General features: G+C 60.0%; 1 protein-coding gene across 1 annotated transcript; it reads left to right on the top strand.

Moving 5' to 3' along the window:
• The first annotated feature begins 412 nt into the window (after positions 1–412).
• On the top strand, positions 413–15103 carry URB2 (URB2 ribosome biogenesis homolog). Its single transcript, XM_029047363.1, has 10 exons — positions 413–496; positions 2219–2346; positions 3128–3304; positions 4306–7612; positions 8133–8293; positions 9312–9422; positions 10000–10242; positions 11063–11150; positions 12764–12903; positions 13631–15103. Exons 2-10 carry the CDS (start codon positions 2221–2223, stop codon positions 13826–13828), a joined length of 4551 nt encoding a protein of 1516 aa, XP_028903196.1. The 5' UTR covers positions 413–496; positions 2219–2220; the 3' UTR covers positions 13829–15103.
• The last annotated feature ends 5101 nt before the right edge of the window (positions 15104–20204 follow it).

Below are 20204 nucleotides of genomic sequence, written 5' to 3'. Positions count from 1 at the left end.
GCTGGCTGACACCGAGGGAAGGAGCGAGCGGTGGCGGGGCCGGGCTGGGCCGCTCCGACCCGCCCACGCCTTCGCGCCTCCACCAATGGGCGGCGCGGACCGGCCCTCGGCGCTCGGAGCCCCGCTCGGCTCGGCGTTCGGCACCGCTCGGCTCCAATCGTCTCCGCTCGGCTCGGCGTTCGGCACCGTTCGGCTCCGCTCGGCACCGCTCGGCTCCGCTCGGCTCCGCTCGGCTCGGCGTTCGGCACCGCTCGGCTCCGCTCGGCTCCAATCGTCTCCGCTCGGCTCCGCTCGGCGCTCGGTTCCGCGTTCGGCTCCGCGCTCGGCTCTTTTCGGCTCCCCTCGACGCTCGGCCGGCGATGCCTTGTCCTCTCGCCCCGCCCCGCCCCGTCCCTCCTTCCCTCCGCCGGCCTGAAACGGAAGGTGCGGTGCTGTGCTGTGCGGTGCGGTGCGGCTCGGCTCGCCCACGTGGTAGGCCCGTCCCGTCCCGTCCCCGGTGAGTACCTCCCGCCGCCGGCTCTACCCTCAATCCCTACCCGTCCTTATGCAGCGCTTGCAGAGAAGCAGCGGGGCTCGGTGGGAAGAGCCCGGGCTTGGGGCTCGGCGGTCGTGGGTTCGAATCCCCCCTCCGCCACTTAGCTGGGCGACTTTGGGCAAGTCACTTCCCTTCTCTGGGCCTCAGTCACCTCATCTGTCAAATGGGGATGAAGACCTCATCTGTCAAATGGGGATGAAGACTGGGAGCCCCACGTGGGACACCCTGATAATAATAATAATAATGTTGGTATTTGTTAAGCGCTTACTATGTGCCGAGCACTGTTCTAAGCGCTGGGGGAGACACAGGGGAATCAGGTTGTCCCACGTGGGGCTCACAGTCTTCATCCCCATTTTACAGATGAGGGAACTGAGGCACCGAGAAGTGAAGTGACTTGCCCACAGTCACACAGCTGACAAGTGGCAGAGCTGGGATTCGAACTCATGACCTCTGACTCCAAAGCCCACGCTCTTTCCACTGAGCCACGCTGCCACCCTGATCACCTTGCATCTCCCCCAGCGCTTAGAACAGTGCTCGACACATAATAAGCGCTTAACAAATACCATCATTATTATTATTATGAAAAGGGGAATGAAGATTGTGAGCCCCACGTGGGACAACCTGATCACCTTGGATCCCCGCAGCGCTTAGAACAGTGTTCGTCACGTAGTAAGCGCTTAACAAATGCCGTCATTATTATTATGAAAAGGGGAATGAAGACTGTGAGCCCCACGTGGGACAACTTGATCACCTTGGATCCCCCCAGCGCTTAGAACAGTGCTCGTCACATAGTAAGCGCTTAACAAATGCCATTATTATTATTACAGTCAGGCAGGGATGGTCTCTATCTGTTGCCAAATTGTACATTCCAAGCGCTTAGTCCAGTGCTCTGCACACAGTAAGTGCTCAATAAATACGCTTGAATGAATGAATCAAGTTCACCGACCGCAGACCTTCGCCTTGAGAACACCCTTCCAAAGGGAAAATCGATCTTTAGGCTCAACAGAGCAGAAAGTTGGTGGGGCTGTGACCAAGATTCCGAAGGGTTTTGTAAGAAGGGTCTTTACGGAGGCATCGACAGGTTCAGTTGCAGCGGTGCGGAGCTCAGCTAGAAGGATTTTAAAGTCCTCACCCCAAAGGTGTGGTCACCAGCGCATCTTCGGAGCGAAGGCGGTCCAACGGACCCAACCGGGAGTTGGTTGCCTTTGCTGGGGGCTCCAGTGACTGGTCATTCATTCCTTCATTCACTCAGTTGTAGTTACTGGGCCTTACTGTGTGCAGAGCACTGTACTGAGCACTTGGGAGGATACAATATAACAATAAACAGACACAGTCCCTGCTCTCAACGAGCTTACAGACTAGAGAGGGAGACAGATGCTAATATAAATAAATACGTTACAGATGTGCATAAAAGCGGGGCTGGGAGGGGCGATGAATAAAGGGAGCAATCAGGACGACGCAGAAGGGAGTGGGAGGAGAGGAAAGTGGAACTTAGCCAGGGAAGGCCTCTTGGAGGAAATGTGCCTTCAATAAGGCTTTGAAATATTCGGCGGGGGGAGAGTAATTGTCTGTTGGATTTGAGGAGGGAGGGAAGGTGTTCCAGGCCAGAGGGAGGACGCGGGCGAGGGGTCGCTCGTGTCCCCAGTGCTCACGGCACCCTCCCTCCGACGCTTGTCCCCACAGCTATGGCGGCCATTTACTCTGGAATTTCCCTGAAGCTGAAAAGCAGCAAGACGGCATGGACAGACAAACTCAAACTGGCCCACTTCGCTTGGGTCTCCCACCAGTGCTTCCTCCCGAATAAAGAGCAGGTATGGCGGTACTTGGCAGGAGGGGACGGGGATCCTGCGGACAGTCTCTCCCCGCAAATACATCGTCCAACACCCCTGACTCTTCCCTCTCCATCCCTGACTCTCCCCGCGGTGACCCAGTACAGACCCTCCAACAACCCTGACTTTGTCTATCGATAATATTTATCAAGCACTTTCTGTACTCAGAGCACCGTAATAATGTAACAGAGTTAGTAGACACGTTTCCTACCCACAAGGAGCTTTCAGCCTCGAAGTAGTCTCTCCTTTCAATCCGGACTCTCCCCCAGTGACCCAGCACAGATTAGTCCTATGTTCCTGACGGTCCCCAGTGACCCAACGAGGACCCTCCAATGCCCGACTCTCCCTTTTCCATCCCTGAGTCCCTCCCAGTGACCCAGCAGGGACCCTCCCCCGCCCCAACTCACCCCTCTCCATCCCTGCCTCTTCCCCCAGTGATCCAACAAGGACCCTTCAACACTCCTGTCTCTCCCCTCTCGACTCCTGACTCCCCTCACTCTGGGGATCCGGCAAGTGCTCTCCAACACCCGTGACTCTCCTTCTAGTGACAGCAGTATGGACTGTTCATCCTGACTTTATCCAATCCCCTCTTGAACGGCTCGGTATTTTCAACCCTAACACTTTTCGGCGGCCCAGAATTCCACTTCGTTTAGTCCCTGCTCATTTCTAAATGTTCTCGCGTGCCTCTAAAAATGTCTTTTACGGTTTTAGAAATGTAGGAAAACAAGATGGTTTTTACAGTTAGGATCTTTGAAAAATGCAGGTGTTACTCAATTGGGCAAGACATACTCTGGTTTCCTATTACAAGAAGAAACTGGAATTGCAAGAAGACATAGTGGAAAGGCTCTGGATCTACCTGGACAACATCCTGCGAAGCAGAAGGCTACAGAACCTCTTCAAAGAAGGGAAGACGATCCAACTCCATTTCTCCCTGGCCAAGGTAGCTCGCTTCATTCCCGAAAACCTTGGGGCCGAGTCGAGCAGCTCGCTGCATTTATCCTTTGCTCTCGGAGCACGGCACGGATTGGGGGGCTGGGGCTGAGGCAAAGTGATTCTCACCTGGGCCCTACCGCAGCCGAAGACCTTTAGTGTCCTCGGGAACCTCTGGAAGATGGGATCAATCAGTCGGTCAGTCAGGGGTAGTTATTGAACGCTTACTGCGTGCAGAGCACTGTACTAAGCGCTTGGGAGAGTACAATATAACAGGCCCATTCCCTGCCGACAGCGAGCTTGCAGTCAAGAGGGGGAGGCAGACGTTAATATAAATAAGTAAAATTACAGATATGTACCTATGCTGTGGGGATGGGAGGGGGGAATGAATAAAAGGAGCAAGTCAAGGCGACGCAGAAGAGAGTGGGAGGAAAGGAGGGCTTAGTCGGGGAAGGCCTCTCGGAGGAGGTGTGCCTTCACTAAGGCTCTGAAAGTGAGAAGAGTCATCATCTGTCAGATATGAAGAGGGAGGGCGTTCCAGGTCAGAGGCAGGACACGGACGAGAGACCGACCGACTGACCGGTCCTCTGGAAGATGGGAACAGTAAACACGTTTCTCCCGGGTTGAGCCCCGGGGCGGCTCCAAGGTTACGAGTCCGAGACGGCGCACGCTTCCCCTGAGACTAAGTCGGGCCCTCGCTCCCCGGGACGTCTCCCGGTCTGTCCGTCCATCCATCCGCCGGCCGAACTGACACTCCAGGCTCGCCACGGCACACCCGGGGACCTCTCCCTCCTTCTGTGCCATCCCCAAGCATCCGGCAGCGTGCCCCGCGCCCGGGACAGAAGAGCGGTCGCCGACTCCGGGCCCGAGGCTGGAGAGGCGCTCGGACTGCCAGCGAGCGGGCCCGGGAGGGAGAGTGCCGCTGGGCGGGTGCGGGGGGAAGGGGTCGCTGCCGCCGGGCCTCCCTCGGGAGCCCCCGGGGAAACGCCGAGCACCTCTGCGTCTTTGCAGGTCCTCAACGAGAGGATCGCCGAGTTCCAGACGGCCGAGACTCGGAGCGAGGCCGGGCCCGTGCTGAGCTGCTGCAGGAGCCTCCTGTCCGTCCCCACGCTGGCCGCCGTCTACACGGCCAAGCACGAGCTGCTGGTGGAGCTGCTGAGTCAGCTGTGCCGGGTGGCGTGTCGGCCGCCCGCCCCGGCCGGAGCCTCGCCCGCCCTGCTCCTGGACGTGCTCCACCTGGCCCTCGGCCTCTACCTCCTGGTCCAGAGGCAGCAGGCCAACCCCAACCGGGTCTTCGCCGAAGTCGTCGGCCACCTCCTCCAGCCGGGCCTGGTCTTGCGCCACGTGCTCGCGGCGGGGGCGGGGACGGGGGACGCGGCGGGCGGGGGAAGCTGCCCCGCGGGGCGCCCGCCCCCGGTCCGGGAGATCCGGAGTCAGATCGAGGCCGTGCTCCGGGGGGGGCTCTTTCCGGCCGAGCTGCTGCCGTCCTACAAGGAGGAGCTGGGCTCTCCGGAGTCGGCGGGAGACCGGAGGAAGGGGGCCCTGAAGACCCTCCTGGCTCCGGCGGACGTCGTGCTGGCCAAGCTGGCCGACGCCGGTCCCCGCGAGCCGGCCTTCCACGCGGCCGTGGTGGCTCACTCGGTGCCGCTGCTCTTCAAGCTGTTCCTGGAAGCCTACTGCCGGGACGGGTATCAGCTGGTCTGCTTCCAGGCGGGCGCCAAGCTGCTGGGCTGCCTGCGGCTGGCCCGCCTGCGGGACGGCCCCCGCCCCGAGACCCCCGAGCTGCCCGACTGGAGCTCCGAGCTGCTTGCGCTGGAGCAGTTCCTGACCGCGCTGCTCGGCCACCAGATCTACAACGTGGCCGCCGACCGCATCCGCCACCGGGAGCTCCAGTTCCGCTTCTACCGCCGCCTGGCGGGGCTCCTGCTGGGCCACCCGCAGCCCGCCCTGCCGGTCTGGTTCCGTTGCCTCCGGGCCCTCGTCTCCCTGAACCACCTGATCGTCGAGCCGGACCTGGAGGGCCTGGTGGCCGCGGCCTGGATGGACGCGGGGGTCGGGGAGCCCCGCTCCCGCCGGGCCCAGGAGGCCCTGCTCGTCACCCTGTTCCAGACCTACGCCAGGCTCCGCCAGGTCCCCCGCCTCCTGGACGCGGTCCTGGCCGTGGTCTGCCGGCCCGGCGCCGGGCAGGGCCGTCCGCCGGCCCTGACCGCCGGCCTGGCCGCCGCGCTTTCCGCCTGCTTCCTGGAGCTCCCGCCGGGCCAGGTCCTGGACTCCTGGGCCCTGGCGCTGGACAGGGGCCAAGCCCTCCTGGCCCCCTCCGGGCAGGGGGACGCAGATGCGGCCCTGAAACTCTGGTCCGTCAGCTCCCTGCTCCATGCCGTGCTGTTCGCCGCGAAGACCCTGGACGGCGCCACGCCCCTGCCGCTCGTCCGGCGCGCCCGGGGGCTCATGGAGAGGATGCTGAGCGCCGTCATTCAGCCCGCGCTCGTCCTGCTGCAGGACCACCGGGGCCCCAGCCCACCTCTCTGGCTCGAGAAGGTCGGCGACTCAGGCCTCCTCCTGGCCTACACCTGGGCCGAGCTGGACGCCATGTTCAGCCTGAACTGTGACCGCTACGCGTCCCCGGCCGGGGCCGGGGAGGCCCTCCCCGCCCTGCTCCTGGGGGCCGACGCCCAGGGCTGGGGCGCGGCGGCAGAGGCGCTGGGGGGCCCGGCCACCGTGGGCCGGCACTGCCTGGAGCTGCTGGCCTTGCAGACGATGAAGAGGATCCTGGCGCCCGGCCACCTTCCGTCGGAACGGGGCCTGCAGGCCCTGCGCGACGCCGCGAGCTTGGTCCTCTCCTCTGATTTTGGGGGGACGGAGGCGGCCGCCGCCTGGGATGGCCAGGCGGGGACGGTCACGGCGCTCACCTACCCGGCGGCCCACTGGCACCTGCTCGTGTCCAACCTCCCGCTGCTCCTCCCGTACCTGGAGGCCGACGACGTGGAGCGGCTGGCCGGGGAGCTGCTGAGGACCGGGGCCGGGGCCCCCTCCCCGCCGGACGGCCCCGCCGGGCGGGAGCCGGACATCACGGTGGCGGGGGTGTCCCAGGCGCTGCTTCACAGCCCGCTGCTTCCGGAGATGCAGCCCCTGCACGCCGCGTTCCTGGACCGCGTCCTCGAGAGCTGCGTCGGTGTGCTGAGCGCCGGCCGGCTGCCGGCCGCCGCCCCTCTGGGGCAGATGCTGCCCTGGCTCCTTGCACACGGCCTGACCCCCGGGGCCCGGCGGGAAAGCCACCCAGACGGAGATGAGCCAGGGGGACCGGGGCCCAGAGAGGAGGTTGCGGAGAGTTTGCTGGCGCTGGCGAGTGCCCCCGAGCCCCCCGTGGTCTTGGCGGAAGGCCAGCTTGACGCCCTCTTGGTTATGCTGGACGTGGTCTCCGCTCTGGACCCGGACGGTCTTCCCCCGCCCTTCCTCGTGCGCACATACCTCTTGCTGCTGACGCTGGTGGCTGGCACCGGTGGCGCCGGCTCCCTCCCCGCCACCCGTGCCGTCCGCTACCTGGACGCTTGCTACCGGCTCCTGAGCCGCCTGCAGGGGGTCGAGGAGGCCCGCGCCGTCTTCAGGGTCGTCTTCGCCAGCGACGTGTTCCAGGTCGTCGTCACGGCCCTGTGGGCCGCCCGGGTTAGGTTTCCGGCGGCAACGGAGGCGCCGGCGTGGACGGGCCCGCTCTGGGCCGCCGCCACCCTGCTGGAGCGTCTGCTCCAGATGACCGTCCGGCTGAAGCTCAGCCCGATGCTCAACTGCGGCAAGATCGTGTCGTTCCTCTCGACCTGCGGCCCCTACACCGAGGCCATCTCCGGTCGGGGTCCACGGGACCCAGACTGCCCGGCTCGCCGGGTCCTGCTGGTGGCGGTGATGACCCTCTGCCGGGAGCTGAGCCCCCTTGTCCACCAGCGGCAGGGGCAGACCACCAGGGCCCTGCCGGACCTGTGGCTGCGCGCGCTGAGCCTCGTGGGAGCGGTCGTCCGGGCCGCGTGGACCGAACGGCCGCGGGACCGTCCGCCCCATCCAGTCCTCCTCTCCGCCATCGCTGCGCTCTTGGAGGCCGAGACGAGCGGGGAGGCGGAGGACCGGGCCCCGGAGCTCGCTCACGCCGACTTGTACCGGGACGCTTTCTCCCACGTGCGGACGGAGCTGCCGGCTCTCGCCGGAGATGCTGAGTCCCTCCGACCCGCCCTGCGGCTCCTGACGCTGTTCCGCGCGGAGCCGGCCCTGCACCCCGGGGAGGGCTCCGTCTTCGCCGCCGTGTTCCAGGCCGTGACTGGCGTCCTCGCAGGTAGGGCGCCCCCGAGCCCGCTCGCTCTATCCGGTGAGGGTGGCGTCGGGTCGCCTGGCCGGTCATTGGGGTCGATGGGTCTGGTGGCATCGTCACACGATCGATCCAGGTAAAAAAATTCCACGGTGAAAGAAAAGATGGCGGCGGCGATGGTGATATTAAGTGCTTACTGTGGGCCAAGCACTGTGATTCGTAGGACGGGGGAATCAGATCGGACACAGTCCCAGGCCTTATGGGGCTCTCAGTCTCGGCCTGGCGAGGGAGGCGGGGAGAGAGAGAGAGAGCAGGGATCCTCATCCCCAGTTTCCCGAGGAAAAAACTGCAACACAGAGAGGTTCAGTGTGTTGCCCACAGTCGCCCCGGGGGACAGAGCAGGTGCCCCCCGCCTCCCTAAGTCCCGCGGTGAGGGTGGACGTGGGGCCGAGTCCGACTGTCTTCCCGGCTGGCGAGTCGCGGGTTGGGGAGGGCCGGGCCTTTGGGGACACCTCGCTGACGGAGCCGGCCCGCCCCCGATACGCAGATGGCGGAGCCCGGGACCAGGCGATCCAGAATGCCGGACCTCAACTGGGGGAGCTGCTCGCTGGCTTGCTGGAGGGCGGCACCGCCGCCGACTTCCAGTTGGTGATGGAGCACGTCCTGCGGGGCCTGGACATCCGCCACGTGTGGACGCGTAACCTGAACGTGAGTGGGGCCGCTGCCCTGGGGCTCCGCTCATCCCGCCTGCGCCCTGCGTTCGCCTCTCCTTCCTTCCCACCGACCCCCAGGGTGGGGGTCGGGGGCTCTTGCCCAGGCCCGGGTATCCAAGGCCCCAAGGGGACAGTCCCCGCCACAGCTCTGTTCCGACCACTGCCCGTTCTCTCCCCTCTGCCGGCTGCCCACCCGCCCCCTAAAGCTCCACGGGGCCTGGCCGGGGGAGCCCCGGGCACGGGAGCGATGGGAAGAGCAGCTCCAGGCAAAGCTCCTTGCTTTCCTCCGAGGCCTTCCCGTTTTCCAGTTCTCCGGGCTGAGAACCTCTGACCCCTTCCTCTGCTTTGCTTTCATCATCCCGCTAGTCACCACATCCCATTGGGCTTTCCTCCCTAATACCTCTGCCCTCCCCACAGCACGCTCTCTCCCTCTCCCTCCCTCCCATGCCAAAGAGTCCCATGCCAAGTTGGGACATCATCTCCGTCGTCATCCCCAGTATACAGAGGAGGAAACTGAGGGCCGAGCAGAGTGAGACTAAAACCCGGGTCCTCATTTTCCGAGGGAATAAGCCCTTTCCTTCTCTCGTCTTTGATCTTGTCAGGCTTGGGGCCCGGCCGCCGGTGGGCCACGAGCCTCGGAGAGTGCCGGGGTGGCGGTGGCGGTGTCTTCTGGGGTGCCCGGTCAAGCCCTTTCGGGGACAGCTGCTCCTCGATGTCCGTCCCCAGGCCCCTTCTCCCCATTTTCCCAGCTTGTTGGGCTGCAGGGGAGCCCTCTGTCTGTGTCCCCCAACCCCCCCGCTCGGAGGGGGTACATCCGTCTCTTTTCAGGGGCTGTTGGATTTATGGGTTAGGTTTCCTACCGGAAACTTTTTGGTTGGGTCTTTGGTGCGCGTGTGCACGCACGAGGTCTGGACGTGGGCATGCACACGGGCGAGTGGGTATGGGTCCGAGGGAGGGGGTGGGTATGCGGGGCACTCAGTCAGGATCCACGGCCACCATCTCCCCCACTGCAGGAGGTTCTGGGAGCTCTTGCCCTGATGAAGTTGTTGCTGAGCCGTCCGCTCACTGGAGAGAAGGCGACTTCCTTCTGGCTCGCCTGTCCCCAGATCATCGGAGCTCTGGCGGTGAGTGCCTTGGGGCGACCCCTCCCCGGGTCCCTCCCTTCCCCTCCTTGCTTTTTCGGAGCTTCTGGAAAGCGGGGGAGGGAGGTAGAGAGAGAGAGCACGTGCACTCCGGGGACGGGGGGGGGGGTGACTTAGGATCAGGAGGGAGCCAGCGAGGCCACCGCCTGCAAGACGTGACTTGGAGTTGTGACTCCGGAGCGCTTACTGGGTGCGGAGCGCTGTACTGAGCCGCTGGGAGAATACAACACAACAAGAGTCGGTGGACGCGATCCCTGCCCTCAGAGAGTTGACAGTCCAGTTGGGGAGGCAGTCGGTGCTGTGGGGGTGAGGTGGGGGGGAATCTCCAGTGCTTAAGGGGATCAGACCCCAAGAGCCTAGGCGACACGGAAGGGAGGGTAGATAGGTGGGAAGGTCAGGAAAGATTTGCCGAGGGAGCTGTGATTTTAGGAGGACTTAAAGAAGCAGAGTCCCCGGAGTAAGGTCCGGCAACAGCCTTGACCCGGCCAGGCGGCCAGAAGATGGCAACGCCACCTACTCGGTGACCCGGTGCCCCCGTTTCCTCTCCTCCCCTTGGCAGCATCAGAACCGCGAAGCCTGTCGGGACCCCTCCCTGCTCGCGCCCGTGGTCCTGCCTATTCTGGAGGCGTTGGCCGACCTGCTCCGGCGAGGAGAGGGCCTCATCGGCAACCCGCACCACGTCACCTTGGCGTTCGCCATCCTCCTGGCCGTCCCCCTGGATCACCTGCCGGCGGAGGAGTACGGGCCAGTCTTCCTGGGGGTTCACGAAGTCCTCTTCGCCATCCTGCAGTACCATCCCAAGGTGGGCGTGGGGATTGGTGCCTGGAGGCGGGAGTGGAGGCCGAAGCTGGGACCGGGGTAGAGGGGGAGGGGGCACCGCTACCGCCCTGCCGGTCTTTACCTAGGGATGGTGGGTGGGAAAGACCGGCAGGGTGGCGATGGACGTCGCCTGAGCTGTGAAAGTTAAGGGGGAAGGTGAGGCGTGGGAGGAAAGGGCCCCGGCCTGGGAGCCGGGGGGCCTAGTTTCTAATCCCAGCTCTGCCCGCTTGTCTGCTGTGGGACCTTGGGCAACTCATCTTACTTCTCTGAGCCTTGGTCTCCTCGTCTGTAAAATGGGGATCTCTCTTAGACCGTGAGCTCCTTGCGTGACAGGGACTGGATCTGACCCGATGATCCCGTATCTACCCTTGCACTTATTATCTGGCACATAATAAGAGCTCAGCGAATACCACCATTATTATTATTTTTTACCATTATGATTATTATTGGGTGGGTGGGTGTAAGGGGAAAGATGCGGAGTTGGCTTGTAGGCATCTCACTTGGGAGTAAAGCAGCCCCTTAAAGGAAATCCTGCGTGCCTGCTGTGTGACCTTTGGCAAGTCACCTAACTTCTCTGTGCCTCAGTTTCCGCATCTGTAAAATAGGATTCAGTCACGCAATTGTTTTCTTTGAATTAACTGTGACTCCAATCGAAGAATACTTGGACCGTGAGCCCCATGTGGGACAGGGAATGCGTCCAACCTGATTAGCTCGTATCTGTCCCGGTGCCCAGTATGGTGCTGGGCATATATTAAGCACTTAATAGTCATGTGCCGACGTGGATCCTTTCTCCTCTGTCCCAGGTGATGATGAAAGCCATCCCGTCATTCCTCAACTGCTTCAACAGGCTGCTGTTCTCTGTGATGCATGAGGGGCGGCAGAAGGACAAAGGTATGGGGTTTTGGGGAGACACACAGAGCTCACCAAAGTGCCCCTGGAGTGTCCAGGGTGGGGCGGGCACGGGGGCCATTCCCGAGTCAGGCCAGTGGCCCGTTCAGCCCTGTATTCTGTCCCCTTTCTCCAGCAGTGGGCCGGTTGGCATGGAAACCAGGCGGGGTGGAAGGGGGCAGGAAAGAGCGGGCAGCCGTGGGGAATCCAGCAAAAGTAATTTCCAGGTCGTTGCAACCCAGTGTTTGCCAGGAGGGGACGTGGCCGTGTTGCCCAGGGTGCTACCCCCTGAAGCTCTATCTCTTCCCAACTAGCAGGCTTGGGAAAATTTACTGGGAACCTTGGGGCAGAAATGGGGTTTTCCATGTTATAATAATAATAATTTGTGATATCTGTTTAGCGCTTAAGTGCCAAGCACTGTACTAAGCCCGAGGAAGAGATGAGATAATCAGGTCGGACGCAGGTCCCTGTACCCTATGGGGCTCCCAGTCTAAGGGGGAAGGAGAGCAGGGATCGAGTCCCCATTTTACGGATGAGAGAACCGAGGCAAAGATAAGTTAAATAATTGGCCCGATGTTGGAACGGCAGGTGAGGGGCAGAGGTGGGATTAGAACCCAAGTCTCCAACTCCCAGGCCTGTGCTCTTGCCACCAGGCCACCCCGCATCTACTGAATGAATCAATCAGTTGTATTTATGGAGGACTTGCTCTGTGCAGAGCCCCGTACTAAGAGGTTGGGAGAGTAGAGTCGAGTTAGTAGACAGGATCCCCGCCTTCGAGTTTAGAATCTCGTAAGAGAGATAGGCCCCAACGTCAGTTCCAGATTGGAAGCAAGAGAGTATGAAGATAGAGGCACGGGGTCTTCAGGGGGGTGGATGGGGAGAGAGACCCCAAGTGTCTAGGTGGCATGGAATCGCTGAAGCGGCTCTTGAAGGTTAAACCCTGAGTGACGACTCTTCCCCCCGCCCCCTTCAAAGCCTTATTGAAGGCACATCTCCTCCGAGAGGCCTTCCTTGACTCAAGCCCTCCTTTCCTCTTCTCCCACTCCCTCTGTGTCACCCTCTCTCCCTTTATTCATCCCTCCTACCAGCCCCACAGCACTTATGTCCGTATCTGTCACGTATTCGCTCGGTCGTATTTATTGAGTGCTTACTGTACGCGAAGCACAGTACCGAACGTCTGGAAGAGTAGAGTATAACAACAGACGGACACCTTTCTGCCCTCGGTGAGCTCACAGTCTAGAGGGGGAGACAGACATTAATATAAACAGATCAATAGATAATTACATACATATAGAGATATATACATATGTGTTGTAGGGATGGGAAGGAGGATGAATAGATTTATTATTTATATTCATGTCTCTCCCCGCTCTAGACTGTGAGCTCATCGTGGGTGGGGAACGTGTCCATTGATTGTTGTACTCTCCCAAGCGCTCCGCACACAGTAAGCGCTCCATAAATACAGTCGAATGAACGAATGATTGGAGAAAGTCTCCCAGAGATGGAGTTCCAAAAGGGCTTTGGCAGCGGGGTGGGCCACGGTCTGTCTGTCGGGGGGAGCGGATGGAGGGGACCGGTGCCGCGGCGTGACAGTAGCGTATGTCCCCGTTGGCCAGGGAACACGGAGGACCAGGCCGGCGTACTGGAGTGTGCGCGGCTGGTGGAGAGGATGTACAGCCACATCGCGGCCAAGGCCGAGGAGTTCACCGTGTTCTCTCCCTTCATGGTGGCCCAGTACTTGAGCGGCCTGCAGAAGGTACCTGGGGCCCCACCGACGGGTGGGCGGGAGCGGGGCAGGGAGCGGACTACTCCTCTGGGCCCGCCGTCCGCTCCCTGACTGTGCCCATCCAACTGTGGGTTCCCCGGGCCAGATAGCGCCGGACGGTGGGTAGAGGTGGGCTACCGGGAGGGATGGAGGGGACTGGAGGAAACTGGGGGGGGGGGGGGGGCGGGGAATTAAGGGCAAGGGGTGCGGCTCTGCCCGTCCTCTGGTGCCAGCCCAGCCTGTTTTCTGGCACTGCCTACGCTCGGTCCCACCTCTCTCCCTGCCACGACCTTGCCCCCACCGTCTCCGGTGCCCGAATGCCCCACTCACTCTGTGTCGGTTTCTTCCCGCTCCACTCTCCCTTCCTGCTCCTCCAAATGACTGACCGCTGTCTACCTCCTCCAGGAGCTCCAGAGTCACTCCACCCCTTCGCCCATCTGCCACCCTAACCTCTGATCCATCCCCTGATCTCTGACTTGGTTTTAACTACCGTCCCTCTGTGTGTGTCTACGGGGTGTCTCCCCCCAGGGAAATTCTAAGGTCCCCGTGCGTCCACAGTGCTCCCCGAGGTGGGGAGAGACCCCGGTTGCGGAGACCACGACCGGGCGGGGATCGTCGAGTCGTTTCGACCGGGGCAGATTCGGGGACTCGGGTGGGAAGTCCGCGGTGGGGGCGATCTCCAGTTGCGAAGAGGTCACAGCGTCTCGGGTTTCCCTAGGCGACCTTGCGCCCGGCTGTGAAGGAGCTCCTGAAGGAGGGCATATACCTCATCCTGGACATCTGCCTGGAGCGGGACATCCAGTTCCTGAGGGTCTCGCTGCCCGCCGGCGTTCGAGACGCCTTCAAAGAGCTCTACCACGACTACACCGTCTACCACAAGAGCAAGAGCGAAGGGGAGAAAAAGTACACGGCCTGATGCGGCCAGGACCCCGCCACAAAACCGCTTCCTCTTCCGGGGCCCGCCCAGGCCAGCTCCCGCTTTGTCGGCAGGGGAGGCCGGTGGGGCCCCTCGGACTGTTTATTCACGGAAAACCCTTATAGGGTCTGAACCGTTCCTGTCGCTGTGCCGACGATTGCTCTTTTATTTGGAGATAGAGATTCAGGTGTGAGTGTGCACGCGTGCTGCCGTCTCCGTTTGCGAATCTGCCCGGCTGGGGAAGCCAGGGCACTCGCCGGGAGCCGGGGAGAGGGCGGCGGGTGGCTGTCTGGGGGCTGTTGGCAGTGGAGCGAAGAGGGAGGCATTGGAATGGCGGGCTGCCCCAAGGTGACTCTGGGGTACCGACCATCTCAAGGTCAAATGCTATCTCGTGACCTCCTGAGCCAGCAGGCGGAAGTCGGAAGAGAGGGTGGGATACCCCCCCCCACGACCTAAACTGCCAGATGGACAGCCCAAACTGGGAATACAGAAGATGCCCCTCGCCCCCTTGCCTATCAAATGAGGTACGGAGGAGGGGGGAGGGCAAAGGTTGGATAAACTGAGGCCGGAAGCTGGAATGGCCTAAGGGCACAGGTGATAAATACCTGCAGCCTCTAACCTTCCGTGCAGAGGAACGAGACCTGCAGCAGCCGGCTGCAGGTCTCCTCTGTCCAGAGCGTGAGAAGGCCGCTCTGCCTGTACCGAGCGATGAGCCGTGGGATGGGTGAGTGTCCCGTCCTGCTGAACGCTCGTGGGGCTGGAAGCCAGACGCTTCGCCATGGGAATGTAACGTTTAATTGGATTCCTCCCGAGTGGGATGTGAACGTGGTGGGAGCTAGATGCCTCGCCAAGTGCGACTAGCACATAAGTGGATTTAATGCCTAAATTGGATTCCCCCCGAGTGGGACGTGAACGTGGTGGGAGCTGGCCGCCTCATCAAGAGTGAGTAGCACATAAGTGTTTTTAACGCATAAGTGGATTCCTCCCGTATGGGGAGAGCACATGGGTGAGAAGTAGCCGCCTCACCACGTGCGAGCAAACCCTAAGTCGATTCCGGCTGGGTGGGCCCGGGTGTTCTGCCACGCGTGAGTAACATGTGAGTATATACCTCCCGTTAGGGAAACTCTAATACTACCATACAAGTATATTCCTTCCATTAGGGAAGCTGTAACTCCACCAATAATCATATTTCTCCGGAAATGGAGTTCAATTCGTTGCATCTAAATAATCAAATAATTCAGTTCGCTTCACGGAATAAATTTTATACCAACTCAGGCTTTCTGTCCCTGGTCTTTCTCTCTCGCCGCCCCGATTCCAAACAAACCCGTCCCCGGTGACGGGTGACGCTGGCCTGTGGGGGCATGGGTAGCCGGGGCCAAGGAAGGAAGGCAAGGGGTCCAGCCCATTAGTGGCACTGGGTGCCTGGGGCTGAGGGAAGAAAGCGCCAGCAGCATGGCTTAATGGATAGCGCACGGGCCTGGGAGACAGAAGGACCTGGGTTCTAATCCCAGCTCCGCCTCTTGCCTGCCGTGTGGCCATGGGCAATTCACTTCTCTGTGCTTCAGTTACCTCACCTGGAAAATGGGGATTAAGAGTGTGAGCCCCGTGTGGGACAGGGACTGTGTCCAAACCGATTAACTTGTATCTACTCAGTGCTAAGCACATAGTAAGGGCTTAACAGGTACCATAATTAGTATTGTTTTTGTGGTTACAAGGCAGGGGAGCATCCAGCCTGGTGGTGATACCCAGGGGCCGGAGGAGGAAGGCAAGGGAGCGTCCAGCCCGATGGTGGCACTGTGGGTCTGTGGCCGAAGGTCCCCAATGGCTAAATTTGTCCAGAGCTCAGCCGGACGGGCTGAGGAACACTGATCCTCTCTCACCCCTCGGAGCAGGGAGGACAGCGAGGGAAGCCGAGGGAGTCAGGCATTCGCTCCCCTTGGGACCCGGGCCGGGATCGACGGCTCCGGCGGAGACTCCCTTGCGGGGTCCTGGTGCGCTGCTGCCAGGAGGTTTCCACGGTCACAGGACGGTCATTCAATCTCTGCGGAGACAGCTATTTCTGACTGGGTTTCCGGGGTAGGACGCCGTCAGTGGTTAACCCTTCTGCCCCCTTGCTCTGCAAGCCTTTAGAAGCCTGGGGAGGATGTGGGGCGGGGGGGTGGTTTCTGTCAGAACCAGTAGTCCTCGTGATGTTAGCACTGAGTTAAGCAGCGGGGCTTTGGGTCACACAGCTCGGTCACTGGTCACAGGGGGGCGGGAGGGGGGACGGTCCAGAGGGAGGGCGTGATCAGATGCACGAGGCAAGTCCAACCAGCTAAGATCAACGCAAATTCCCCAAGGAGCCACTTTGACTCTGCTCCCCGACGGGACGTGACTGGAGGGTGGGTTGTCTAATTCCCACCTGTATAATAGTAATAACTGTGGTATCTGTCAAGCTCTTACTATGTGCCGAGCACTGTTCTAAGCGCTGGGGTAGATGTGAGGTAATCACGTCGGACACAGTCATTCTCTCCCAGTGCTCAGTACAGTGATCTGTGCGCAGTAGGGCACTTAAGAAATACTCTGACTAGCACAAGCGCTCTCCTGCTCCTGGGGCCCGGCGCTCTTGCTCTTCGAGCAACGGCTTTTGCCGCAGCCTCCAAAGAGCCAAGCGAGCCCGTGGGTCCTATTCCCGTGCGGCGCTTCCTCGTTGCTCCCTCTGTCCTCGCCCCCGCCAAGGGATACGACCGAGTGAGGCGGCGCCGGTAATCCATAACTCAGCGTTCAAATTTGTCAAGTTCAATTATTCATGGGCTGAAACCACCCTGACAGGATGTCCCCGAAGAGACCGAAATAGCACAGAAAATTCACCAAGGAGGAAGGCGAGGCCAAGCTCCCAAGGGGCTGGGATGGGCAGACCCTGGGGTCTATCATTGGGTACAGTGTTTGCCACCCTATGGGACCGGGATTGGACGGGGCAGTGGAATCCCCTGAAACCACGTTAGGACACTGGGAATGTGGGGTGGGGGACGGTCCCCTGGAACAACCGTAAGAATGTCTGGAGAGTCAGGGGTGTTGAAGGATTGATTAAGAAGGGAGAGTTAGGGGTGTTGGACGGCCCGTCCTAGCCACGAGGACAGTTCCCCATGGCGTCTCGATGCCCCTGTTTGAGGCAGAGTCCCAGGCTGGCTGGGCCACCGGGCTGAGCCGGTGATGGCCTTCTTAGATTAAGCCCCGATCTCGTCCCAGCCCCATCTCTGGATGACCTAGGGTAGTCAAACGGCTCCTCGCGGTCTCAACTGCCCTCTCTGAGAAGTGACTGCTGTGTAACCTGTCAGCGGTCGCGGTCGCCCTCACTCCTCCACCGGAGTCCCGCGTGCCCCCTTCCCCAGAATCAGGGCCATTCCAACGTTGGGTCAGTCCAGGACTGGAGTCTTCACCGCCCCCCTTCTTCTCCAGGAAGATAGAGAGCGAAAGGGGCCGGGGCCCCACCGGAGAATGCGGAGGGGTCCCTGTACCAGGTGACCTGGACGGGGTCATTTCGTCGATCCCCCTGCCTCGGCACTCTGAGCCGAGTGAGAAGCAGTGTGGCCTAGTGGAAAGAGCGCAGGCTTGGGAGTCAGAGGATGTGGGTTCTCATCCGGGCTCTGCCACCTCTGCTGTGTGACCTTGGGCAACTCACTTCACTTCTCTGTGCCTCAGTTCCCTCATCTGTAAAATGGGGATTAAAGTTGTGAGCTCCATGTGGGACAGAGACTGTATCCAACCTGATTAAAGGTGATTATCTTGTACCTACCCCAGCACTTAGAACAGTGTTTGGCACATAGAAAGCGCTTAACAAATACCAATATTATTATTACTATGCAAGGGAGACGTGGACATTTCATAACCACAAGGTCCCAACAAACTTTTGTGCTCCGGGAGGTGGGAGGAGCTGGCCTTTTCAAACAAACTGGTGACCCTCAGATCCACTTAAGTGCAGGCTCTGATGGGATTTTTTTTTCAATTTGCAGGGATGAGTTCTTTAAACCAGGAGTCTTCAGAGAGGGTGGCCCCTACCGTTCCGACCCCACCCGCTGCCCTGTGACAGTGAGGGAACAGCCCCGCTGCTGATCCCTGCCAGAGCCCCCCAAGGGTCCCACAGCTGGGCCACATGGCTCCACCGGTCATTGATAGGAATGTCCCCGAATTTCAGTCCCACGTATCACCAGGAGACGTGTCAAAATGTGCCAAAACGTAATTCCACTTAGGCTTCCTTCCGTTGTGCTTGCTGCCATCATCAGCTCTAGCCTCCAAGCTTATTGCAGGCAGGGGACATGTCTACTGATTCTGTTGTCTTTTTCTCTCCCAAGCGCTTAGTAGAGTGCTCTGCACCTACTCTCTGATCAATAAATGCCACTGATTGATTGTCACCGGTTCTAAGCTGGGCGGCCCATAGCCCCGGCCTCCCTGAGCTGGCCATTTTGGTTCTGTAAGATAGAAACAAAATTCAAATTCCAGACTCGTCAACACCTTTGACGACACAAGCATCTGACCCTCACACGGGGCCGTGCTGCACCAGAAGACGACGCTGACAGTTAAAGTACTTTAGGCCGCCCGGGGGGCCGGTGTCAATCCCAAGGTTGGTGACCTTCCAGGCTTTAGGATGGCCCAGGAAGCAGGAGGTGCAGAGGGACTGCAGAAGAGCCAGCCTGCCAGCAATCACACGTTTTCAGACTTTAAAACTGTAAGGGCTTTGAACACGAGAAGCAGTGCTAATTAGTGGATAGAGCACGGGCCTCGGGGTCAGAAGGACCTGTAGAAGCAGCGTAGCTCAGTGGAAAGAGCACGGGCTTTGGAGTCAGAGGTCATAGGTTCGAATCCCGGCTCGACCACTTGTCAGCTGTGCGACTTTGGGCAAGTCACTTAACTTCTCGGTGCCTCAGTTACCTCATCTGTAAGATGGGGATTAAGACTGTGAGCCCCACGTGGGACAACCTGATTCCCTTGTGTCTACCCCCAGCGCTTAGAACAGTGCTCGGCACATAGTAAGCGCTTAACAAATACCAGCATTATTAAGGACCTGGGTTTGAATTCCGGCTCCACCGCTTGCCTGCTGTGTGATCTTGGGCAAATCACTTTGCTTCTCTGTGCCTCAGTTACCTCATCTGTAAAATGAGGATTAAGACTGTGAAACCCACATGGGACACGGACTCTGTCCAGCCTCGTATCTACGCCAGTGCTCAGGGCAGGGCTTGGCACGTAGAAAGCGCTTAGCGAATACCATATGAGCAAAACAAAAACAAACATGAGACAATATTACGGTCATCACCACCCGTGACAGCGGTGGGAACTGAATGATGTGAAAGCACTCTGCACACAGAGGGTGCCCAGGATAGCACTTTCTCCCCGGGCAGATATAGACGTCGACGGGTTTAATGACAAGAAGGGAATCTGTTCAGGTGGCCCCCCTTTCTGGAAACTCTATGCCCTGGGTCCAAAAAGACCGTGCTTCCCAGAGTTTTCTGGGAGAGTGGAACCTCCTGGGAGGGCAGTGAGGCCAGCCAACCAGCAAGCAAGGCTGAGCTCTTCAATTCCGTAGAGGGAGGGGCCGCAGCTCTTCTTTGGCTTGTCTTTTGCTGACTCACTTGGCTGTGCGAGGTGGGCCTTCCGATGAGCAGTTATTCCTGAGGTACGTGGAGACTGACTGGTGCCTAACTCGCTCAGGCCCAAGAGCGTTTGCGTGGCTTCGGGACGGCGAGGAGCAGTACGGCCCAGTGGAAAGAGCCCGGACCCGAGAGTCCGCTTGCCTGCGGGGTGACTTTGGGCAAGTCATTTCACTTCTCTGTGTCTCGGTTCCCTCGTCTGCAAAATGATTCGGTACCTGCGCTCCCTCCTACTTAGGCTGTGAGCCCCACGTGGGATCTGATGATCCCGTATCTACCCCTAGGATGGAGTACAGTGCTTGGCACGTAATAAGCTCCTAACAAAAATCACAGTTATCGTTATTATTACCGTTACCATTATTTATAAAGAATGAATTGTAAGCCTTTGAATTTGGTCTACATTTCCCCTTTACTCCTTCCTTTCTTTTAACCTGGGAGTCTAATCAAGACAGGGGCAAAACCCTGAACTTTTCCCAGGTTCCTCTAGGATTCACCCTGCCCAGCTTGCTCAGCTTTCAGGATGCAATCACCCTTTTGCCGGGTGGGCCCAGGATCTGAGACCTGTGACCACCTTCCCCGCTGGCCTTGGAAGCTGGTCCACCCCGCTCCGGTCCGAGCCACCTGTCGTGTCTGGACGTGACGGCTGCAGTGGCCTCCAGCCTCTCCAGTCCATACTTCACTCTGCTGCCTGGATCATTTTCTAAAAACGTCACTCAGGGCACAACTCCCCAGGCTTCAAAGACCTCCCATGG

Source organism: Ornithorhynchus anatinus, chromosome 19 (assembly GCF_004115215.2).
Source record: "Ornithorhynchus anatinus isolate Pmale09 chromosome 19, mOrnAna1.pri.v4, whole genome shotgun sequence".
Lineage (NCBI taxonomy): Eukaryota > Metazoa > Chordata > Mammalia > Monotremata > Ornithorhynchidae > Ornithorhynchus > Ornithorhynchus anatinus.
The sequence above is the reverse complement of the archived record's forward strand: the minus strand, read 5'-3'. Positions and strand labels throughout refer to the sequence as shown.